Source organism: Oncorhynchus masou, chromosome 21 (assembly GCF_036934945.1).
Source record: "Oncorhynchus masou masou isolate Uvic2021 chromosome 21, UVic_Omas_1.1, whole genome shotgun sequence".
NCBI lineage: Eukaryota > Metazoa > Chordata > Actinopteri > Salmoniformes > Salmonidae > Oncorhynchus > Oncorhynchus masou.
In genome coordinates, this window is record NC_088232.1 from 10,232,001 (window position 1) to 10,257,401 (window position 25,401).

At 43.5% G+C, this 25,401-nt stretch overlaps 1 protein-coding gene across 2 annotated transcripts; it reads right to left on the reverse strand.

Moving 5' to 3' along the window:
* Positions 1 to 1,204: 1,204 nt before the first annotated feature.
* LOC135507796 (LON peptidase N-terminal domain and RING finger protein 1-like) lies at positions 1,205 to 24,712 on the reverse strand. 2 transcript variants are annotated; one of them, XM_064927457.1, is made up of 11 exons: positions 23,957 to 24,712; positions 17,461 to 17,576; positions 14,381 to 14,503; positions 11,922 to 12,137; positions 11,422 to 11,647; positions 10,639 to 10,856; positions 10,298 to 10,419; positions 9,798 to 9,956; positions 6,138 to 6,300; positions 5,611 to 5,763; positions 1,205 to 3,241 (listed from the first exon to the last, which is right to left on the reverse strand). In XM_064927457.1, the coding sequence occupies exons 1-11, from the start codon at positions 24,576 to 24,578 to the stop codon at positions 3,083 to 3,085; spliced, it is 2,277 nt and encodes a 758-aa protein (XP_064783529.1). In that variant the 5' UTR covers positions 24,579 to 24,712; the 3' UTR covers positions 1,205 to 3,082. The 2 variants fall into 2 exon arrangements, with proteins under 2 accessions (XP_064783529.1, XP_064783528.1); XM_064927456.1 differs by having other exon boundaries at positions 11,422 to 11,650.
* Between the last annotated feature and the right edge of the window lie 689 nt (positions 24,713 to 25,401).

The window sequence follows — 25,401 nt, forward strand, 5'->3', positions numbered from 1 at the left end:
ATAATATCAACCCGATGCACACGTACAGTATAGACCGGAGGGGGTCAGGTGGGTTTAAAAAATATTCCCTGTGATAGGTCAGGTGGAGATGACAGCCTATTGCTTCATACCTGTCCAATTCCTCCAGATATACTTGTGCCTGGGGCCAGTGGTAGGATAGGGGTATGGGCTTGGGGTCAATTTGGACACAAATGAACTGGATACACTTTATCTTACAGCCCCACCTATGTACCTCGTTTTAACTAAGAAATGACTAGGTTGTTATACCTACTGAATTCTTTGGATTCCTATAAAGTGCCCACATTTTTGTTTTTTGTAAATACAAGGTCCATAGAGCACAAACACTAGTGTAAAAATGACTGTCGTATAGGACTGTAAAATCAAGGGTCCCCCTCAAAACTAAAATGGCCCCATCTCTTTCCCCCCCCCCTCCCTCCCTCCCTCCCGAGGACAGAATGGAACTGACATTGTCATTATCACCGCACCGTGACTTCTAATGGCATCCAATGCATGTTAATGAGGGCAGATGTAACATGGGGCTTGTGTCTTATGTTGTCCCCTGCAATATCCAGAGCCCCCTGGTTCTAATCAACGTATCTGGTGCTGTGTCTTGTCTCGGTCTCCCCCTGCAGAGTTTGTCATGATGCTGTCGTCGCGGTAGCAAGCCTCAGCCGCCGAGCAAACAAACCAAAGAGACACACTGGATGAGGTCTGGCTCACCGGACAACGGGCATCATTCTTGTGTCAATGTCCTGTAGCGTTGTGCATGATTTTGAATATTCATCAGACTTTCGATCTGAATGGTTTTTGCAGTGTATAGACTTCGATTGTATGATATCAATTCAGGTCAAATTGTTGCCTTTATTTTTATTTATTTATATATATATATATATATATATATATATATATATATATATATATATATATATATATATATATATATATATACAATAAAACTGATTTAAGCAATGCAGCAGAGGACGAAGGGTGAGTTATGAAACATGACTACTGTTACATCGCTCTTGCATAGCAGTGGTGAGTCTATGTCGCCACCTTGTGGAAACATTCGAAACGACCGATTGAACAGATTGTACTGAATGTACTAATCATTTCCAGATGACGTAACACCCAATGCATAATAACACTGGCATTCATGGGTTACATTTAGTCCTTACGTTAACATAATACCACTTGAGGCTTCAAGTTGAAAAAAATGAGTTAATTTATTATTGAAAATTGATAACTTAAAACATTCGGAGAAAAAAAAGCATGATCTGTCCAAAAACAAAATGATTTAAAACAAAACAAAGCCGCGACTTGACATACATTATACACACCGTGAACGATTCGGGCCATGAGGCGGCTGAAGAAAAGACAAATAATTAATACAAATATCATAATTACTAGTACGGCAAAAGGAATGCTAACCAAGGCGTCACACTGTGCCATTCAAAGCAAAATGCTAAAAATGGTATAAGGCAAATATTTGTCTGCGAAATCGACCACCAAAGATATATTCACCTATATTAGTCCTTTTTCCTGACAAAAGGCAGGCGACTGCTTTTTACTTGACAACAGGGTGACCTTTAACCCTTGCAGTGCGGAACACAGATAATTGTATAGTGTTGTTTCTTTCTCCTTTTTACTGCGTCAAAATATTGCAAGTTCCCCTTTTGTGATTTTGTACATACAAACATACTGTCAAATATATATATTTAAATATCTGTCCTTAAAAATGACTTGAGTTTACATTGAATTTAAACAGGAAGTTGGAATTTTTGAGAGAGACAGGAAATACAACACTCGAGTCATATGAGGTTTCTCTCAAGCATCGATAACTCGGAATGGGAAATTCCCAAATGCAAAATCAAAGACTAAGCTGTCGGGATTCAAGAGGTTCCGTTATCCACTGAGAAACGACAACGAAAACAAAACCACAGAGTAACGTATTATTGGAAGTCTGGATTTTTTGGGAGTTATGCCTCGTTTTCAGCTAAGAAAAAAAAAACAGTTAAGAGAACAGAGGTTGGGAGCGTTGCGAGACCACAGTCCCACATCTGTAGCTTATACTACAGACCGGACAAAATGGCTGCCAAAAGGGTTTTCTTTCTGAAGTCTTGGAAGAAAACAAAAAATGGATGAAAAAGTACAAACTTGGAGACATTGATAATAAAAAAAGGGGGAAGCTCTCTTTTTCACCAGGGTCCACTGCTGCTCGGTGGCAGTGGTGAAGGAAGATGTGCATTTAGTAGACAGTGAAGTGACAGAGGGCGTTTTACTGCTCAGAAGAGTAAGATTCACACTTTTTTGTTTTTGTTGTTGGAAGACTGCACCATCCCACTTGTTGGGCTTTGTAGTACACAAGCAATTCTAGTAACACCCTCCCTCCATTAGTTACCACCAACCTTCTACAATTCATCCACCCAACCCCCACTCTCTGTCTGACTCAATTTCAGCATTTGGGATTTGCACAGAAGCACGGCCCACCCATAGAAACAAACACACACACATACACACTCTCTTCTACCATCAACAGTGGCCGAATCGAGACAGCGAGGCTGCATGGGTAGTCTTGAGCAGACAAGACAACGGAGACATCTCTTCAATCTCTCTCTCTGGTAACCAAGCTGACAGTACCAGGTGTTGAGGGTGGCTGGTGCCACTGTTGAGTATATTATGTTTTCACCAACATCACACAGACAGAGAGACAGAGAGACAGACAGACAGAGAGAGAGAGAGACAGCGCGAGAGAGAGGAGGACCAGTTCTTAGAATTCGGCAGTCTGTGGCTTCACGTCGATGTAGCTAGCTGGCGTGTGGTAGTTGTAGTGCTTCTAAAGCTAGCTGCTTATGTGACTGGGATCTTGCTGGTGTCTCAGAAGTGCTGTGTGATTCTGCCTTCTCAGGGAGATGTCTCATTGACGTCTCACAGATGTCTTGTGGCAGACGCCGCCTCAGCAGTACTGAAGAGCGAAATCCGATGCATGGAGACCTAGGATTCGGTTGTTTGATCTGGTATGGAGGTACATGGTGTCGGAACCAGGGTGTCCGAAGTAGTTGTGGTCGGGTGGAGCTCTACTCTTCTACTCGTTGGGGATGCTCTGCAGGTAGGAGAGGATGTGCTGGATCTTGACCAGGCGTTCGCGCAGCGTGGTCATGGAAAGCACCGACAGCTGGTAGCGAGGGTCGATGGGCAGCACGGCCAGCAGCCACCAGCAGCAAGCCGGACCGTTGGGAGTCGCCTGGAGGAGAGGAGGAGAGGAGGAAAGGATATCACTGACCAGAAACATGATATCACTCACCTAAAACAATGGGTTGACAGTGGACAGAGAATGGCTTGTTGGCTATTGTTTTGTTTTTTTGCTGGGCCCGCAGAAAAATTCAAAAAGGCTTTAAGGAGTCACAGTGCAAAAAAAAAAAAAGGCACAGTGATTGGATAGGTTTAAACAGTATCATCATGACTTCACCTTGCCATTTGAAAGACTAGGTGGAATAATCGCCATATTGGATATACCTATTCAGTCATTTCAGATCTGTAAAGGAACTTGAGAGCAGAGGCTAGCGAGTCAGCCGGAGTTCAGTACATGCCTTGCGTCAGACAGGTATGATGGAGACGCTTCAGATCTACAAGATAGTCGTAACTCATTCAGAGAGTCGGCATCTTAAATGAGTTGTTCTATAATTGAGCCAAGTATCTCAGATAAATGACTGGTGTGGTGAATTGGCTTGCATCCAAAGCAGCCTCAACCTAATCTGCCTAACCTAAGTGGATGTTGCTGTGTCAGAGTTACATGTTGTTTATAATAAACTGGGTGGTTCGAGCCCTTAATGCTGATTGTCTGAAAGCTGTAGTATATCAGACCATATGCCACGGGTATGACAAAACATGTATATTTAGGAACACACACAAACACAAGCAGCGGAAATGTAATCTAATCTTGACTGTGGTTCATCCCCGGACACTCATCATTAATCCTAGTATCTCCATGCAAAAGTATTCATCCCCCTTGGCATTTTGCCTATTTTGTTGCATTACAACCTGTAATTTAAATAGATTTTTATTTGGATTACATGTAATGGACATACATAAAATAGTCCAAATTGGTAAAGTGAAAAAAATTACATGTTAAAAGAAAAATGAAAATGGTGCGTATGTATTCACCCCCTTTGCTATGAAGCCCCTAAAAAGATCTGGTGCAACCAATTACCTTCAAAAGTCACATAATTAGTTAAATAAAGTCCACCTGTGTGCAATCTAAGTGTCACATGATCTGTCACATGATCTCAGTATATATACACCTGTTCTGAAAGGCCCCAGAGTCTGCAACACCACCATGAAGACCAAGGAGCTCTCCAAACAGGTCAGAGACAAAGTTGTGGAGAAGTACAGATCAGGGTTGGGTTATAAAAAAATATCAGAAACTTTGAACATCCCACGGAGCGCCGTTAAATCCATTATTAAAAAATGGAAAGAATATGGCACCACAACAAACCTGCCAAGAGAGGGCCGCCCACCAAAACTCACAGACCAGGCAAAGAGGACATTAATCAGATAGGCAACAAAGAGACCAAGGATAACCCTGAAGGAGCTGCAAAGCTCCACAGCGGAGATTTAAGCCGTACACTCCACAGAGTAGCCTGGGCGGCAGGGTAGCCTAGTGGTTAGAGCATTGGACTAGTAACCGGAAGGTTACGAGTTCAAACCCCCGAACTGACAAGGTACAAATCTGTCATTCTGCCCCTGAAAAGGCAGTTAACCCACTGTTCCCAGGCCGTCATTGAAAATAAGAATTTGTTCTTAACTGACTTGCCTGGTTAAATAAAGGTAAAATATCAAATACAAATAAAAGAGCTGGGCTTTACAGAAGAGTGGCCAGAAAAAAAAGCCATTGCTTAAAGAACAAAATTACAATGGCCCTAAGCATACTGCTAAAGCAACATGAGTGGTTTAAGGGGAAACATTTAAATGTCTTGGAATGGCCTCGTCAAAGCCCAGACCTCAATCCAATTGAGAATCTGTGGTATGACTTAAAGATTGCTGTACATCAGCGGAACTCATCCAACTTGAAGGAGCTGGAGAGGTTTTGCCTTGAAGAATGGGCATCTTCAAAGTGGTAGGCATGTTGTGTAAATCAAATCATACAAACCCCCCCCCAAAAAATATATTTTAATTCCAGGTTGGTAAGGCAACAAAATAGGACAAATGCCAAGGGGGGTGAATACATTCGCAAGCCAAATGCTATGCCTCCATTGGATATTGCGCATCCAATTTTGTGTGTGTGTGTGTGTGGTATAGAGGGTGAGGGGATGTTGTAAGGACACTCTGGAGGATAGTGACATAACACCTTCCTCCAGAAGATGAGTTAAGAATTACCCACAATGATCTCTTCTAGAGCAGTGGAGCAACCATAGAAATAGATTATATTGCCACGGGAGTGACACTGGAAGAAAGCCTGAAACAGCAAGGGACTAACTGAACTGATCCCATAAGAAACAATCACATTCATACTCTGCTGCAAATTGCTTTGCTACAGTATGCCCTAATGAACGACACTGGAGAAGGGGAGGGGGAACACTATATGCCGGGGAAGAGATTTGTGTCTTAGTTCACCTGGATGTCGGGCTCTCTCTCGGGCATGGCGCCGAAGTGCTGAAGGATCTGGTGGCTGAAGCGGTTGTTGAGGTTCTGGAACCAGGTGCGCGCTTGTTCGTAAACGGCGTCGTGCAGCTGCTGCAGCTGTGTCAACTCCTCGCTGTCGCTCACCTGTCAATCAATCAATCAATTTATCTTAACCATACAAGAGGGACATTAGGTTTGAAAGCAGGGTTGTCACGTGAAAATAAACTATATAGATCCCAGTGTAGCATCCGCCAGAACACCACACTACCATAATCTACCACATTAACAGATGGCCTCCGATAAACTAAAATACAAGTTTGTTTTTACATGAGACCTTTTATTATATAATTTAGTATTATTTTGTCATCCTTTCTTTACAAATAAAAATCTAACCATATATATATATATATATAGATATAGGTATAGATATATATACAAAAAATACAAAGAACAGAAACTCTCCATAAAATAAAAACACCCCAAACAGTATTTTGGGGTAAGAGAACATGGGTTCTTACCCTGGTATCCTCCAGGTACTTGATGTCGGCGATGCAGTACCCGTCCATCATCCCGCGGGTCAGCACCCGGAACCTCTTCCCTCCGACGGTGTCCACCACGGAACGCCCGTCTGGGAGGAAGTGGACACTCCGGATGATCAGCATACAGCCGTAGTCCACAAAACTGAAACGGGAACATTCTGAATCTCTGTTTGTTGTAATCATATAGTCATTCGAAGGTGATTTTGCAAATGGTCTTTATTTCTAAATGTGTATTTATTATGGATCCACATTAACTGCTGCCAAGGCAGCGGCTACCCTTCCTGGGGTCTGGCAAAATTAAGGAAGTTCTACAATTTTTTTTAAAGATTACAATACATTCATTACAGAATTCACAACACACTAAGTGCGTGCCTTCGGGCCCATACTCCACTACCACATATCTACAATGCAAAATCCATGTGTGTATATAGTGCGTATGTTCTCATGTGTGTGTGTATAGTGCGTATGTTCTCGTGTGTGTATAGTGCGTATGTTCTCATGCGTGTGTATAGTGTGTATGTTCTCATGTTTGTGTATAGTGCGTATGTTCTCATGTGTGTGTATAGTGCGTATGTTCTCATGTGTGTGTATAGTGCGTATGTTATCTGTGTGTGTGTGTGTGTATAGTGCGTATGTTATCATGTGTGTGTGTGTATAGTGCGTATGTTACCATGTGTGTGTGTGTGTGTATAAGTGTGTATGTTATCGTGTGTGTGTGTGTGTATAGTGCGTATGTTATCGTGTGTGTGTGTGTATAGTGCGTATGTTATCGTGTGTGTGTGTGTGTGTGTATAGTGCGTATGTTATCATGTGTATAGTGCGTATGTTATCATGTGTGTGTGTGTGTGTGTATAGTGCGTATGTTATCGTGTGTGTGTGTGTGTGTATAGTGCGTATGTTATCATGTGTATAGTGCGTATGTTATCGTGTGTGTGTGTGTGTGTGTGTGTATAGTGCGTATGTTATCATGTGTGTGTGTATAGTGCGTATGTTACCATGTGTGTGTGTGTGTGTATAAGTGTGTATGTTATCGTGTGTGTGTATAGTGCGTATGTTATCGTGTGTGTGTGTGTATAGTGCGTATGTTCTCATGTGTGTGTATAGTGCGTATGTTATCTGTGTGTGTGTGTGTGTGTGTATAGTGCGTATGTTATCATGTGTGTGTGTATAGTGCGTATGTTACCATGTGTGTGTGTGTGTGTATAAGTGTGTATGTTATCGTGTGTGTGTGTGTGTATAGTGCGTATGTTATCGTGTGTGTGTGTGTATAGTGCGTATGTTATCGTGTGTGTGTGTGTATAGTGCGTATGTTATCGTGTGTGTGTGTGTGTGTGTATAGTGCGTATGTTATCATGTGTATAGTGCGTATGTTATCATGTGTGTGTGTGTGTGTATAGTGCGTATGTTATCGTGTGTGTGTGTGTGTATAGTGCGTATGTTATCATGTGTATAGTGCGTATGTTATCGTGTGTGTGTGTGTGTGTGTGTGTGTGTGTGTGTATAGTGCGTATGTTATCATGTGTGTGTGTGTATAGTGCGTATGTTATCATGTGTGTGTGTGTGTATAGTGCGTATGTTATCGTGTGTGTGTGTGTGTGTGTATAGTGCGTATGTTATCGTGTGTGTGTGTGTGTATGTGTGTGTATAGTGCGTATGTTATCATGTGTGTGTGTGTGTGTGTGTGTATAGTGCGTATGTTATCATGTGTGTGTGTGTGTGTGTGTGTGTATAGTGCGTATGTTATCATGTGTATAGTGCGTATGTTATCGTGTGTGTGTGTGTGTATAGTGCGTATGTTATCATGTGTGTGTGTGTGTGTGTGTATAGTGCGTATGTTATCATGTGTATAGTGCATATGTTATCGTGTGTGTGTGTGTGTATAGTGCGTATGTTGTCATGTGTGTGTGTGTGTATAGTGCGTATGTTATCGTGTGTGTGTGTGTATAGTGCGTATGTTATCGTGTGTGTGTGCCTTATGTTTGTGTCTCTTCACAGTCCCCGATGTTCCATAAGGTGCATTTTTACCTGCTTTTTAAATCTGATTCTACTGCTTGCATCAGTTACCTTATGTGGATTAGAGTTCCATGTAGACATGGCTCTATGTAGTACTGTGGGCCTCCCATAGTCTGTTCTGGGACTTGGGGATTGTGAAGAGACCTCTGGTGGCTTGTCTTGTGGGGTATGCATGGGTGTCTGAGCTGTGTGCTCGTATTTTAAAAACAGACAGCTCGGTAGCTTCAGCTTGTCAACACCTCTTACAAAAACAAGTAATGAGGAAGTCAATCTCTCTTCCACTTTGAGCCAGGAGAGATTGACATGCATGTCATTAACGTTATCTCTCCGTGTACTTTTAAGGCCCTGCCCGTGTTGCCCTGCAATTTTTTTCCAAGTCCCTCTTTGTAGTTCAGGTGCGACAAAAACAGGGCCTGTAGGACCTGCCTTGTTGATAGTGTTGTTAAGGCAGAGCAGCGCTTTAATTATTATTATTAAAGTTGCATATATACATTTAGCATGCGCTTTCATGAAAAGCGACTTAATCATGCCTGCATACATTTTACATATGAGTGGTCCCAGGAATCAAACCAAATATCCTGGCGTTGCAAGCCCCATGCTCTACCAACTGAGCTAAAGAACACCACAAATATATTGCATATGGCCGTTGCAGAGTCAAATCAGACAGCCATTCAAAGCATTGTGAAAAGTTACCGTCTCATTGTGAGCAGTCAATTACAGTGATTGGTCAATGGCCTATTTTGTTTAACCTCTACAGGATCAGTGCCCCCCCCCCCCCCCCCCCTTCTGGGTAAGGTTGAGCTAACGTGTGCTAATGTGATTAGCATGATGTTGTAAGTAACAAGAACATTTCCCAGGACATAGACATATCTGATACGGGCAGAAAGTTTAAATACATGTTAACCTAACTGCACTGTCCAATTTACATGAGCTATTACAGTGAAATAATACCATTCTATTCTTTGAGCTAAAGAGTGCACAGTTATGTACTTGGAAATGTATCAATAAACCAATTAGGCATATTTGGGCAGACTTGATACAACATTTTGAACAGTAATGCAATGGATCATTAGATCAGTCTAAAACTTTGCCAGATCTAATGTGTTATTCTCCTACATTAATTTCACATTTCAACAAAGTGTTTCCTTTCAAATGGTATCAAGAATATGCATATCCTTGCTTCAGGTCCTGAGCTACAGGCAGTTAGATTTGGGTATGTCATTTTAAGCGGGGGAAAAAAGTGAACTTTCACAGGGCCATTGCATAGTCAAGTCAAACGTCAGCATTCAATTCATTTGTGAGAAGGTATAGTAGCCTAAGGCATCTTGAAAAATGTAAATATTAGCATATATATACTTAAATCATTTTATTTCCCCATCAGGAGGATGCTTCAAAGTTGGATTTGATATTCAGTCAAAATCCTATTAGACAGTATTTTCATAATTCCTCTGTCTGTCTCTCTTGGGTGAGGTGACAGAAGGTGACGCATTAGTGCGCAGCAGAATGGTGCGTGTGCATTTGAGTGAGTGTTTTATGTGCAAATGTGTGCGTGCTGGCCTAGGTGCTTGAATCGGGTGCCACTGTGCCTACCACTGTGCCTACCACTGTGCCTACCACTGTGCCTACCCTTTCTGAGCGTCGTTGATGCACATCCCAAACTGGCGCGTGCCGGCCTCCATGCAGCGGCGAATCATGAGACGGTAGCGCGGTTCGAAGACGTGCAGGGGACACGGCACGGTCGGGTAGGCCATGGTGCACACAAAGATGGGCACCTTCTTCATCAGGCTGCGGAGAAAGAGAGAGAGTTAACAATGATGCTAAGATACTCGAGCATCTCTCACAAGTGAAGTGATTCAAATGTGACATATGCATTCCAAAGATGATGTAAAAATAGATCAATAGAATTCATTCGAACAGTCAGTGCTTAACATTAGGTGAACCCGTCTGCTGTGTGTGTTTTGCATGTTTTCTGGGCTGCATTCATTTAAAAAATAAAAAGTAGGACAACCAGGGAGAAAGAAAGACAAGGGTTCAGAGAGAAGGCAGAAGCCATAGCAGTACAACTACCAGAATGTACATTCTAAGTTCATTTTATGACAGAATGATATGTCGGGAGGACAACTCACTGTGAGAGCTCTTGGGTCTCCTCCAGGTGAGTCTTCTGCCGTTCCGACTGCTCCTTAGACAGGTACTGCTTTATCACTCGGTCCAGCACACTGGTGACTGTGTACTTCCTGGCTGCCAGATACTGGGGGGGGGAGATTAAGGTTTTCTTTTTGAGGACATGTCATTTAAGAAGAGGTCTTCCAAGTTAATTGTCTTAGGCCTTGTCCCAAATGGCACCATGTTCCCTATTTAGCGCACTGCTTTTGACCAGAGCCCTATTGGCCCTGGTCAAAAATAGTGTACTATATAGGGAATAGGATGCCATTTGAGTTGGTGGTGGTTGGTGGTAGTGTCCTCTTACCTCTTTGAGACTCTCCTTGCAGAGAGGACACTGGGGAGTGTGGTCCAGACAGCGCTCCAGACAGTTTTTACAGAAGGTGTGACCGCACGGCGCTGTCACTGGCTCGTAGAACAATCTAATGCAGAGGGAACACTCCAGGTCGTTGGGGTCCAGTAGGTCTCTGGGTACGACTCTGTGAGCTCGGGCTGAGGCTCCCTGGCTCGACTCACCACAGGCCACTGCAGAGGAAGCGACAGGAGAACGTCAAGCACTTCACACACACACACACACACCCAAGTACGCAGACAGACGCATACAAACACAGACACAGCAAAGGTACCTGGCAATGGCTAATGGGACCTTTGCTAATTGGTACTGTGGCGGTTGCGGCTCTGCCACTGATATAGAGGGAATGCATATTTTAGCTGCTTTCACCCAGTAATAATCCCATTTAAAACAATATAAAGAGCCAGCACTCCAACTAAACCAGGGGTTCCACAACTGGCGGCTGAATTTGGCCCGCGGGTGGTTTTATTTGGCCCGCGGGTGGGTGTATATGGTCCTCAAAGTTTTCTGAGACCCCCCCCACCCCACCCCCCAAAAAACATGATCATATAAAAATGTAAGCAAGGTTTGAAATAGTCAGCTTTAGTCAGACACTATATCCATTTGGCCTCCTTGCGTTCAATTTGCAGTCTACAATTTGGGGCCCCGACCGACCGACCATCCGCTCAAGAAAAGAAAACGTTCCACGGCTGAATCCAGTTGACGATCCCTGAGCTAAACTCCTCCCTTGATTCCTACCTCCTTGTTTCTTGTGCTTGCTCCCGTGGCTGTAGACGACGTGGGGTCCACCCTCGGAGAACGTCAGCTTCCGCTTCAGCAGCACGCCTTTCTCCTGGTCCCCCAGCTGGGGTGCGGAGCAGACGCGTTTAAGACCCTCATCCACGCCGCCCGGCCGCAGCCCGTGGGCTCGCATCGAGTGAGTGCGGCCGAGGCCGGAACGCTCCAGGCTGCCTGAGCGACCCGGCTTCTGGTACGGAAAGAGGGGAGGAGGAGCGAGAGAGAGAGAGAGAATTAGAACGTTAAAAGGAGTGTTAGACATTGTTGATGCATTTTAACTGAACAAACACCTAAAAAATATCAAAACATATTGACTTTGGAAACTTTGAAGGCACCCTAGTGGTTCAGGGCTTTTTTTTCTCTTTTCCTTTTATTTAACTAGGCAAGTCAGTTAAGAACAAATTCTTATTTACAATGACGGCCTACAGGGCTGTATCAAGCACACTGTCCAGTTAGCGTACCCCATGCTGTGTGTCGGTGCTAGGGTGTGCAGAGGAGGTGCGAGCCTGGACTTGGTGCAGGGCAGAGTGTTTGGCTTCGGCCTGATGCTTTTGGGCTCTGGCCTCGGCATCCACTACCGAAATCTTACTACGCAGGCGAGGCGATGTGCTCTGCGCCGTCTCCCTCAGACCCACCTTCACGTTCTCGCCGGCCGGAGACAGCAGGTCGCACAGTATCTGTGGTACACATTGCGTTAGCCATAAGAGCAGTCAAATGGATATTTAAAATAATAATAATTTAAACATTTAAATCAGACAAAAATGGCAGAACAGGAGCAAAGTTCACTTAAATGCAGAAAAGTGGCTGGCCAAGACTGGGAGTGACCACTGGCCAAGTCTGCCTTCCCGGCAACAATGTGGATTTAGATCTAGACAAATGTAATGGTCTAGAAAAATGTACTTGTGGAAATATGCCTTTGGCTTCACAATAACATGATTGACGTTAAATCTGCAGTAAAGTTCACTCGTCGGAAAGAAACACGTGTTTGTTGTTGCACCAGCTCGGTCACTCTCCTTCAACCCAATCCCTCTCCACCTATATATATATCAACATTTCATTTCCTCCCCTCGGCCCTGTATCTTCTCTTTCTCCCTTTTATCTTCTGTGTTTCACCTTCTTTCGCTCTCTGAGTCCATGTACGTGTTATTAGACGCTGGTGAACAGCCTGGGCCCCGTTCCAATCCATATAAATTTATCTAATCCACATCCATTCCACTGTACTCCCAGACACACAACATGTCCACCTTTGTATCTGCTAACCTGGTGCCCATCCAGGATCACAAGACGGGAGAATGTATGTTTAAATCAGCATTTAAAAGGAAGATGTTTTAAGCCCCAAAAAATGTTTTAGGACCTTGTGATGTAGGCTCCTCACTGTATTATACGAGTTAAAAGAAAACAGAAACACACCTTTGCTGAGGCACCCAGACACAAACATCACACACAGACAAATCTCATATAGCTCTTTCCCATCAAACCTCGAGAGCAGGTTTCAGACAACACCCTTCTTGAGCAGAAAGAGAAGCCATTTGCATTCAACTACACTCAAACCAATCAAAGTTCCTCTTACAGAGTGAAACAACAAGAATGCAAATCCACACATCAACGACGCGACCAAAGAAACGCGGGCCTACTTTCTCACAACCAGAGTATTACCCTAACATTTCACGCAGCCTCGGAGACCCTGTCAGCGATGGTGATCGGACAACGGACCGCGGCGTCTGTGTCTTATGTCACCCTGCTTCGTCACAGTACTTTGTCTTAGTCCCGAATTACACCCCGCGCCCTACATAGCGCACTACTTTTGACCAGAATCCATAGACCAAAGTCCCCGTAGGTCTCTGGTCAAAACGGAAAGGGTGCCATTTGGGATGAAGCCTTTGACTAATGCGGTTAATGACAGGAGGTGAGAGTCACGAGGGCTGACCCACTGGGAAGTAAACCTCAAAAACATGGAGTCTTCGCTGGGATGTTGTGTTGAGGGAGGGAGGGAGGGGGGGGAATAGATTTTTAACACTTTATTTTAAATGAGACACGATAGTAATTAGTGACTACAGCATAAATAACCGCTACCCCAAGACTTACTTCTTCGTCGTGGGGATTCAATTGTAATGAATAACATAAAGCCCCAACTGTCGCCAAGTCCTTTCATGGCACATACCGAACAGATACAGAAGTATTAGGAAAATAAATGTTACCAAAAAAAAGAGTGTCAAAGCGGCGAATCATCGTCACCACATTTTCCGTCACCCGCAAAAAAATAGCTGCTTTTCTCTACAAGGAATGTGATTTAGTCACTAATTTAAGGCCTCTGTCAGCCCAATATGTTCCATCTCTCATGCAAGCGCCTTACGACTTAATTCCATTAGGCCAATGCCGAGGATAATAACCTAGCTAGCCGACGCTAGGCTATCAGCGAATAACCTAGCTAGCCGACGCTAGGCTATCAGCGAATAACCTAGCTAGCCGACACTAGGCTATCAGCGAAGGAATGCACAGTGTTCCTTTTCATGGATGGTAGGCAAATCAGTGCCGGGAAACGCTTGGCTTAAGACAAAAAAGGGAGAACTCAGAGAGCGCCTGGCTCCTTATGAAACGGACTATGGCGCTAAGGGGGTCTAGACTTCAAACATTCCTGGAGATAAAAAGAAAAAACAGTATTTATACAAGTATAAACTTAGGCACTGCAATTAGTGATAGGCCTAGAGATTAAGGGTTGCATGATCATGTTCCCAGGATCGGGGGTCGGTCTATCACTGATACACACAGAGGAGGTTTGGCTCAAGGAAAGGCATTGAGAAGATGTAATATCTCCTTGCTTTCTTGCACTCAAGTCAAGTCCCAAAGTGTCCAGGAAGACCAAAGCAAATTACTTCAACAACAACACCACCACCACTCTCCCTCCAACTCCTTCTCTCACATTTTCCACCTCTCGTTTGGCCAGGGTGAAGTCCTCGTCCAGGGCCAGACAGTGGAGGAAAACCTGCAACGAGTCGTCAACCTGGCCCATGTCCTGGAGCACCTTGGCCTTCCAGTAGAAACCCTGGGAGAGAGAGAGAGTGTGACAGGGGGGACGGGGAGGTTATAAAGAGCACAAGACTTCCAGTGGAGGGAGGTTACGTCGCTGCATTTCGACTGGACAATACTGTATTTGAGCGACAGCCAGAGGGTGAACCGCTGGAGAGAACGGTAGAGAGATGAGAGAGAGTGACGAGAGAGAGAGAGAGAGGGGACCCTAGTTAGAACACAATGCAGGTAGCCTGACAACATGAGCCAACATTGACCTGAATCACTCAACATCAATTCAGTTTTTTCAGGCTTCACTGGATAGGATTAACATACATTGCAAAAATTCCTAACCCCTTTTGGTCCTGAACCTGTTTGTCTTCTCTCTAGGAGAGGCATGACTCTTGCTCTAGCCTAGTTTGCTAAATTACACATTACCAACAAAATCAGCAGTTATGGGAAATACAAATTGAAATAAAAGGTGTACCCTGTGTGGCTACTAGCTTGGGCCTTTATGTTTATCCCCAACTATATATTTCCACCTCTTCAACTAACCTCTCACCATTAAGAATAACAGGGGAGGTTTAGCATGCCTTGCGGGTATGATCTTTGACCCTCTGTAACTTTCACACTCGTCATTATTCACAATTCATTCAGGGCTATCTGTAATCATGGTAGCATCCACATTAATGTCAAAGTGACACAATACACTATTTACCATTAGTTTCTACTGGGTACAAAATCATCTCAAAAACAACCAAATGTAACTGCAAATGCATCCAACAATTTCGTCGAGTCACAAGCTTGACGTAATCTTTGCGCGCTAGAAATATGGGACCAAATACTGAACTTTGACTACTTTATTTATAAGGTTATTTAGGACTCTCAATAATTGTGACCGTTACCTTTTTGAGAAATATGATTTGTTAAACAAAATCTCTTTCTCTAAGCAATTGCATTAGCCTCACGGATTCCCCCGGTACTGCTGCTCATTCCGTGCACCAGCTCGGGAGGTCTACGTCACCGGCCTTCTAGGCGTCACCGAACTGTTGTTTCATTACGCACACCTGGCTCCCATTTCCCCAGACTGGCAATTGTATACATGTGCCCTCTGTTCACCATTGTCTTGTCGGTTATTCTTTTCCCCATGTCCGTTGGTCTTGTGAGTACCTGTGCTTTGTGGTTTCGGCTTTCGTACTGTGTGTATTGTGTACTCGTTATTATTGTATTGGTATTACGGGTCTCGTCCCGCGTGTTGTTATTACGGGTCTCGTCCCGCGTGTTGTTATTACGGGTCTCGTCCCGCGTGTTGTTATTACGGGTCTCGTCCCGCGTGTTGTTATTACGGGTCTCGTCCCGCGTGTTGTTATTACGGGTCTCGTCCCGCGTGTTGGTATTACGGGTCTCGTCCCGCGTGTTGTTATTAGGGGTCTCGTCCCGCGTGTTGTTATTACGGGTCTCGTCCCGCGTGTTGTTATTACGGGTCTCGTCCCGCGTGTTGGTATTACGGGTCTCGTCCCGCGTGTTGTTATTACGGGTCTCGTCCCGCGTGTTGTTATTACGGGTCTCGTCCCGCGTGTTGGTATTACGGGTCTCGTCCCGCGTGTTGTTATTAGGGGTCTCGTCCCGCGTGTTGTTATTACGGGTCTCGTCCCGCGTGTTGTTATTACGGGTCTCGTCCCGCGTGTTGTTATTACGGGTCTCACGTGTATTTATTAGAGGTTTAACCTCGCTCTTTTGTTTGGGTTTACATCCCTGTGTTTTTGTACACGTGTTTGTTTTGGGCTTCGTCCCTTTTCATGGCATGTTGTGTTTTTGGGTGGAATATTAAAACCCACTTTTACGTACTCCTGCACCGGTCTCCAATCATTTAAACAACGTGACAATTAGTATAAAATATTATAATTTCCCAATTTTTTGGCACATACAATATAGCTAAGTATGTTCATTATTTTATACAGTCATTATTGCTCATCTTTATCAAGGGTATCAATAATTTCAGACCCCAATGTATATTTCCACACTGAGTTTGGAATAATACTGTGAAATTATGAAAATTGTGATACATTAAAAGGGCAATAAGAGCTGTTTGAAAAGACGGGCTGAAATTTCAGCCTTGGTGAGATGGAGTTTTGGCCTGCCTGGTGACATCACTAGGCGGTAAATGAGTTAATAGACCAATAACAAAGCAAGTTCCAAACCTCTCTACCAATAACAGCTAGTTTTTCCCCTCCCCAAAATTCTTGCTTTCTCTTTGCTAAGAATGTATTTTTTTTAAATTATTTTGGACCATTTTAAATTGAAAACAATCACAGTAACGTTCTTAATTGTTACCCAGAAATGATTTGATATGAAGATAAAAACATCTGGCATTGAACCATTTAAAACAGCTCAAGGTACAGTAAAATGAAGTATGACCAAATGTGTAACAAACAAATGCACATCTCCCAAATGAGAGGCTCTGAACGCTCAATCAAAAAAGGTTATGTAAAAGGAAAAAAACAAATCAAATGTTGATACAGACAAAATGTCTAAAGGTATAGAAGGTTATACAGTAAAATTCTATTAGAATTGATCAAGACTGAAAAATAGAATTAGAGGACATGGTGAACAATGCTGTTAATAGCGCTAAAACATCCTAGAATATATCCTACCGGTTCATATTCAAGATGGCCTGTTAACCCATTTAGACGTACTAACACCTGGCTGAGCCTCTAATCAGCCTCCACTTTCCCTCCATGACGCCTCACACGGTGTAGTAAAGCGTGGCGGATATAACCGGAGCTGTAGACTTGAACTGTTTCAAAGTGCCCCAGGGTGCCTGGTAAGGACTAAGGATAATTATAGCGCTGGGGGAGCTGACAAGTGAATGAAGTTGGCCTCAGCAAACTTAACTTCCAATAACATTTGTTTTAATTTACAACAAAAAATGTATTTTTTTTTTCCCCCACTTGTGTCCTACTGAACTCAACACACAGTTTCCCGCATTAGTACCTCTGCAGAGTGGGTGGAGCTAAGACAGAGTTCAGCGTCCTCCAGGGCCAATCGGTACTGCAGGAGCCCGGTGTAGGCCTTGACCCGTGACCACCGCACCGCCTCATCCCCAGGATCTGGAAAAAAGGATGGAAGAATAAAGGAGGAGAGACAGATTATTTGATTTACAAACAACAGACCATTTCAGACAAAGACCATTCAAACACATGACATGAAGACCTATATACATTAAAACCAGGAGATAGTGAAGGCACTTACAATGCATTTGGAAAGTATTCAGACCCCTTCACTTTTTCCACATTTTATTAAGTTACAGCCTTATTCTAAAATGTATTAAATAATCCCCCCCCTCATCAATCTACACACCCAAAAACAGGTTTAGACATTTTTGCAAATGTGCATAAGTATTCAGACCCTTTACACAGTACTTTGTTGAAGCACCTTTGGCAGTGATTACAGCCTCGAAACCATTATTTTCTGCAGATCTTCTCAGGCTCTGTCAGGTTAAAATGCAGTGCGTTGCTGCACAGCTATTTTCAGGTCTCTCCAGAGATGTTTGATCGGGTTCAAATCCGGGCTCTGGTTGAGCCACTCCAAGGACATTGAGACTTATCCCGTAGTCACTCGTTGTCTTGGCTGTGTGCTTAGGGTCGTTATCCTGTTGGAAGGTGAACCTTTACCCCATTCTGAGGTCCTGAGCACTCTGGAGCATCAAGAATCTATCTGTAATATGCTCTGTTCATCTTTCCCTCGATCCTGACTAGTCTCCCAGTCCCTGCCGCTGAAAAACATTCCCACAGCATGATGCTGCTACCACCATGCTTCACCGTAAGGGATGGTATTGGCCAGGTATACAGTGCCCGTCCCTGGTTTCCTCCAGAAGTGACTATTGGCATTCAGGTCAAAGAGTTCCATCTTGGTTTCATCAGACCAGGGAGGTCTGGGAGTCCTTCAGGTGCCTTTTGGCAAATTCCAGGCGGACTATCATGTGCCTTTTTCTGGGGAGTGGCTTCCGTCTGGCCACTCAACCATAAAGGCCTGATTGGTGGAGTGCTGCTGAGATGGTTGTCCTTCTGAAAGGTTCTCCCATCTCCACAGAGGAACTCTGTAGCTCTGTCAGTGACCATCGGGTTCTTGGTAACCTTCCCGACCAAGAAAAAGTGAAAGGGTATGAAAACTTTCTGAATGAACTGTACCTCATTCACATATTCGTACGGGAAAACTCCTGATGGCGCAAGAAGCCGGAAATATTTGAATTTGAAGTGTGCCATATTGCTGAATGGGGCTGAATGACACCCAAAAATGTCTAAGGATCCTGGTAAAAGTGGCTGTAACTAGCAAAGGATGATGGTCGAAGTAGTCGTTTTCATCCTGCCTGAGAGAGTCAACCCAATGCTGCCAGATGACGTCGGCGTCCACACCAGATACCGCGTGACGACCACGTGCAATGAGCGTGCATGAGGGTGCGAGCCACCTGGTAGCCTGCCGGCCATTTGATTGGTCTGTGTCAGCACGTGACAAATGTAGGTGTCAGAATGGAACACTATTTAAAGAAATATCTTGATTGGTAGCAAACTTTTAAAGAATTTACCACGGGGATCGAACTTGATCATAATAAACACATTTTAGAGCCAAAAAAAATGGCCATTAAAAAAAAAAAAGGGTCTGTTCTCGCAATCTTAATTTACATTCTAGGGCAGACCAGGGCTTTTTGCTACGCAGTAGCCGACCAGCAGAGCTTGTGACTTCACGCTCCAGACCGCACACAGGGGGTCTGTGAAGACTGACAATCCTGTCAAGGAGTAGACCTAGCCTATTTAAATGAATGATCCAAGGCATGACATTGGTCCGGAAGGTGTTTTAAATCAGTCCAGAATTGGCGGCAGAGAGAAGCATCCTGCATTCTATAAATGTTACCATGAAGCTGAAAAGAAACTTTTGCATCGTGAAGCTAATTTCCTGCGATTCTATGCATTTTGCAATGGCTATTTCTGTGTTCTTATATGCTCAAACACTATAACAAAATCAACAGGGACCCCAATCGGGAATCCTGGGCATATACCCTGCGTAGCATGTCAGTAATCTAGCCATTGGGGTAGCAGCATAGCCTAGTGGTTAGAGTGTTGGACTAGTAACCGAAAGGTTGCAAGATTGAATCCCCGAGCTGACAAGGTACAAATCTGTCGTTCTTCCCCTGAACAAGGCACTGTTCCAAGGCCATCATTGAAAATATGAATTTGTTCTTAACTGACTTGCCTAGTTAAATCAAATAAAAATACCAAAAACACTGGCAGCTAAATGAACACAGGGAATTCACTGTAGACCAGGTTAAGCTGCCCAGCTTTCAGCGGAGGTCATATACTAGGCCTATCTGGTCTTCTATGATAAATGTTCAAAATCATGTGCGTTGCTGACAAGACGAGACACTATGGCATCTTGTTTGCGGTCTTTTGGTGCAAGATGGGCCTCTGTGATTCTGAGCCTGCGGCTAGAGGTGACATGTCTCCAAAACACACAAGGGTTGCACTCGTTAGCTCCTCTCCCAGTCTCCTTTCCTTCACCCACACCGTCTGCTGTCCAGCATGACCCCTGGACAGGAGACACTGTCTGGTTTTATTTAACCTATCATGTCTTTGTCGACCAGTACAGAGGAAGGACAAGGTCTAGAAAACTAAGCCCCTTTAGACTATTGACATGCACCCCGGTGGGTTTTCCGTTGCATGGGGGAAAAGACAGATTTCAATAATGACTGTGTGATTCACTTCACGACAAGCGGGATTACTCCATATTAGCTTATGCGCTTCAGGCTTGGCTAGCTCAGCAAGCCTCAGACAGAGACAGTGATGTCATAGCGGTGGCACCTCTAGTCTGGTTCTTGCCGCTCTGCGGCAGTGACTGACTGTGCCACAAGCGTGTGGGCCCCAAAACCAAAGTCACCGAGGCAAAGTCCTTAGCTGACCCAAAGTGCCACACTGGCTATAGGCTCTTACACTTGCTACAGTGTCCCACAGTTGCCAACATTTCCGCCTTAAACAATGTTGAAAGATACTGGCATAACATTCCACCTCCAGACCTAACCATGTTCTTTGCGCTCAATTAGATGCAAATCAAAGAAAGTAGATTTAGGCTACACTTACACGCAATAAGTGCTCATATATTTGTCATTGGCCAATGTATAACTTGTAAATCCTTTATTAACAAGTGAGATGGGTTAAATGTCAAGAGAGAGGGGAGCCTGTGCAGCTTGATGAGTTATCTTCAGTGACAGGGGGACAAGGGTCTTGGTGGTGACATAACATGGCTGAGGCTACGAAAACGAATACCCAGCAGTCTGTTTCCTGTTTAGCAAATGTTTGCAATGATTGCCTGTGTGTCTTGCTTGTTTGATATGCTGTGCAGGCTATAGCTTCTGTTGCCCTTATGTTTACAATAGCATACCGTGTATGTTACAATAGTGTGTGTGTATATTACAATAGTGTGTGTGTGTACACACACACACACACACACACACACACACACAGTGGGGCAAAAAAGTATTTAGTCAGCCACCAATTGTGCAAGTTCTCCCACTTAAAAATATGAAAGAGGCCTGTAATTTTCATCATAGGTACACTTCAACTATGACAGACAAAATGAGAAAATCACATTGTAGGATTTTTTATTAATTTATTTGCAAATTATGGTGGAAAATAAGTATTTGGTCACCTACAAACAAGCAAGATTTCTGGCTCTCACAGACCTGTAACTTCTTCTTTAAGAGGCTCCTCTGTCCTCCACTCGTTACCTGTATTAATGGCACCTGTTTGAACTTGTTATCAGTATAAAAGACACCTGTCCACAACCTCAAACAGTCACACTCCAAACTCCACTATGGCCAAGACCAAAGAGCTGTCAAAGGACACCAGAAACAAAATTATAGACCTGCACCAGGCTGGGAAGACTGAATCTGCAATAGGTAAGCAGCTTGGTTTGAAGAAATCAACTGTAGGAGCAATTATTAGAAAATGGAAGACATACAAGACCACTGATAATCTCCCTCGATCTGGGGCTCCATGCAAGATCTCACCCCGTGAGGTCAAAATGATCACAAGAACGGTGAGCAAAAATCCCAGAACCACACAAGGGGATCTAGTGAATGACCTGCAGAGAGCTGGGACCAAAGTAACAAAGCCTACCATTAGTAACACACTACGCCGCCAGGGACTCAAATCCTGCAGTGCCAGACGTGTCCCCCTGCTTAAGCCAGTACATGTCCAGGCCCGTCTGAAGTTTGCTGGAGAGCATTTGAATGATCCAGAAGAAGATTGGGAGAATGTCATATTGTCAGATGAAACCAAAATAGAACTTTTTGGTAAAAACTCAACTCGTCATGTTTGGAGGACAAAGAATGCTGAGTTGCATCCAAAGAACACCATACCTACTGTGAAGCATGGGGGTGGAAACATCATGCTTTGGGGCTGTTTTTCTGCAAAGGGACCAGGACGACTGATCCGTGTAAAGGAAAGAATGAATGGGGCCATGTATCGTGAGATTTTGAGTGAAAATCTCATTCCATCAGCAAGGGCATTGCAGATGAAATGTGGCTGGGTCTTTCAGCATGACAATGATCCCAAACACACTGCCCGGGCAAGGAAGGAGTGGCTTCGTAAGAAGCATTTCAAGGTCCTGGAGTGGCCTAGCCAGTCTCCATAGAAAATCTTTGGAGGGAGTTGAAAGTCTGTGTTGCCCAGCAACAGCCCCAAAACATCACTGCTCTAGAGGAGATCTGCATGGAGGAATGGGCCAAAATACCAGCAAGTGTGTGAAAACCTTGTGAAGACTTAAAGAAAATGTTTGACCTCTGTCATTGCCAACAAAGGGTATATTACAAAGTATTGAGATAAACTTTTGTTATTGACCAAATACTTATTTTCCACCATAATTTGCAAATAAATTCATTAAAAATCCTACAATGTGATTTTCTGGATTTTTCCCCCTCATTTTGTCTGTCATAGTTGAAGTGTACCTATAATGAAAATTACAGGCCTCTCATATTGTTAAGTGGGAGAAGTTGCACAATTGGTGGCTGACTAAATACTTTTTTGCCCCACTGTGTGTGTGTGTGTGTTTGTAATATATATATATATATATATATATATATATTCTAAAGAAACAACCTCTGCATACTTTGGTCTAATTGTGAGGTCAACGTTACAAGAGATTGTTTGCCAATTTTTTTCTCTCCATGTAGCATGTTATTGTGCAAAGCATACTGCTCGTATTGGTGCCATTCGAATTCCGGCGAAGGCCTTCACATTATGGAGAGCATTGCCTTGGTTAGTATCTGTAACTGTTGATCTGATCGATTTTAGAATTATTTTCCAATAATAAATTACTTTCCGAGAAGCTGAACCATCAAACAAGGCCTATGGCTGTCAAGGAGATTTTGAGGCAGGTTCGGTTTCAATTCGATTGTTACAAAATAATCACGTTTTTTTTTTTTTTTTACTATCATTGCTGACATTAAATGCACTGTGGGTTGAATGCTGTAACAACACATAATAAAACAATTAATATCAAGTCCCAAGATGTTAGTGACTGCCCATTACTTATTAACCATAAATTATTCACATTACTTTAATAAAATATTTAGGAGACTGAATGACAACTTTCAGGAAACTCTTAGGTATTTATGTTTTAATTATTACTAATTGTATGTCTGGTGTCATTAAAACCTCAAGTAATCTATTAATTGAAGGAATCTAGACAGCCTACAGCAATGACTATAGACTTCCGTGCTGTCACTTTGTATTGCATTGACACACTCTGCACTTTTACTTTTCAGTGTCTTATGTACCAGTAGAGACTTGGCAACATACAGGTATAAACACGTTTGTCACGTGGAAATGCAATCACGTGTACTGCATCGCCATGCCTTGATTGGGCAGCACATTTAGCCTTTTTTAGTATATTTGTCGGACTTCGGGAAATATTTGAGAGGGGACCAAACGTTATAAAATTGTTTGGCAAACCCAGCACGATCTCACAACCTGCCTTATGAAACTCGCTGCTTGTGCGCATGCCCAACTTACGACATTTCGTAACAGGGTGGCACAAGGGTTACATCAGTGGCACACAAAGGCTGCGTTCTCGCAGGTTACCCAATTCTGACTTTTTTTCACTAATTGGTCATTTGACCAATCACATCAGATCTTTTCACATCAGATATTTTTCTGATTTGATTGGTCAAAAGATCAATTAGTGAAAAAAAAGGGATGAGAATTGGGCTGTCTGTAAACGTAGCCAAAGGACCTACAGTCAAACACATGACAAACGGGTACTTGGTCAGTGGAACTCCCCTTCCCTACTCTTCGATAATAAAGACCACAAATAGTAATAGGGAATGACTAAAATAACATTTTGTTTTCATGCTTTAAAATGTATCCTAAACGTCTCATCATAGCATATAAAACAAAGTGATTGGTGGTCTCCACAAGCCTTTCCTCCCCCCACTCACCAGATTCAATCACATCTGTTGCTAGTGATACGGCCTCCTCGAAATGTTTCCTTCTAGACAGGTCTTCAATTTCACTAATAGCTCTAGACCTTTTCAGCTCCTCGGGAAACCACTTTTCCAACAGTCCGAATAGAATCACATTCGTTTTAAGATCCGTCGGCCTGCCTGCTACCTCGCTACACAGCTTGCATTTGGAGAGTAGCTGGTGTTGTAAACATCTTTTACAGTACGAATGTCCACAGCCGATTGTCACGGGCTCGCCTAGAAATCTATGACATTTCGGGCAGTCAAAAACGTCCTCATCCCCGGCGTTATCAATAATATGTGGCGTTCGTTCCGAAGGCGCCTCATCAATTTCCAGCTTTCTCTTAAAGTTGCGCAGAATACAATCCACTAAAGTGCTCATCTGCTCCGGCCCTACAGAACCATCTCTCAAGGCCATCGAGTAAACATAGATGGCTTCTTTGAGACGGTTTTCTGATGCCAGTGCATCGGCTTTTTGTAAAATAAGTATGTGGTTGTCGACATTGTCCTGCTCCTCGTCCCAGTCGTATTCTGACTCAATGAAGAATCTTTTTCTTTCTCCGACGGCGTCCTCTCCTTCGGGGTGTTGGACCGACATTGTATGCCGATCATCTATCCTACAATGTGTTCCGGTTATTATTAATGTATTTAAAAAAAGTGTTTATCCATTGCTATAACCTATAACGTGTCTAGCTTACGTGCCAGTAGAGACTTGGCAACATACAGGTCTACTACACCCGTTTGTTACGTAAAAATGCGATCACGTGAACGGCATCTCGGTGCCTTGATTGGCCAGCGCGTCTCGATTACAAAACCTGAGTTTAGAAGTTTCATAACTACGAAAAGGGTCTGACGAAAGGTGCGCAGACGCAGAGCGTAACACATTTGGCTATAAAGGAGAGGCGCGAACAGCTTTTTCCCCCTGTGCCAGCACTAAATAATGCAGTGGCGTCAGTTCAGCTAAACCTAGGGAATGACAAAGTGGGGTTAGATGGGTTGGGGTGATTTCAAAGCTTCCGCTGAGTTTTGGGTAAGTTGAAGCTCATTTAGGGCTACTGCAGTTCTACACAATTTAAAAACACTAAAATGTTATTTTGGAGAACAGCAAAAACAAACAAAAATGTCTTAAGCCATTAATTACCACCTCAATATAAGGTTTAAAGGTTCGTGGAACGGTGTGTACAAGGTTAGCTACACAACCTCATCATAAATTGACTAATTTACTTTTGGAACGCCATGCACGCTATCAAATAACAACAAGGCCGACTTTAAATATCAATGTGAAAGCAACCGATGCATAAAACAGTTGACAGGGAAGGAAAACTAGGACAGATACATTATACACATGTATTGAAATAAAATGCATACATCAGAGGACTTAAGCCGACTCAGGCCTACCGTTCGAAAGGGATGCATGAAGA

Bases quoted from the DNA above. Each gene is read 5' to 3' on its own strand.
- LOC135507796 (XM_064927456.1), bottom strand. From the start codon at position 24,578: ATGTCGGTCCAACACCCCGAAGGAGAGGACGCCGTCGGAGAAAGAAAA. The intron at 10,857-11,421 runs GTAGGAATCAAG...CTTCCTCTGCAG, and splicing joins CAAGCACAAGAAACAAGGAG to TGGCCTGTGGTGAGTCGAGC. The intron at 6,301-9,797 runs GTAGGCACAGTG...TTCCCGTTTCAG, and splicing joins ATCAACGACGCTCAGAAAGG to TTTTGTGGACTACGGCTGTA.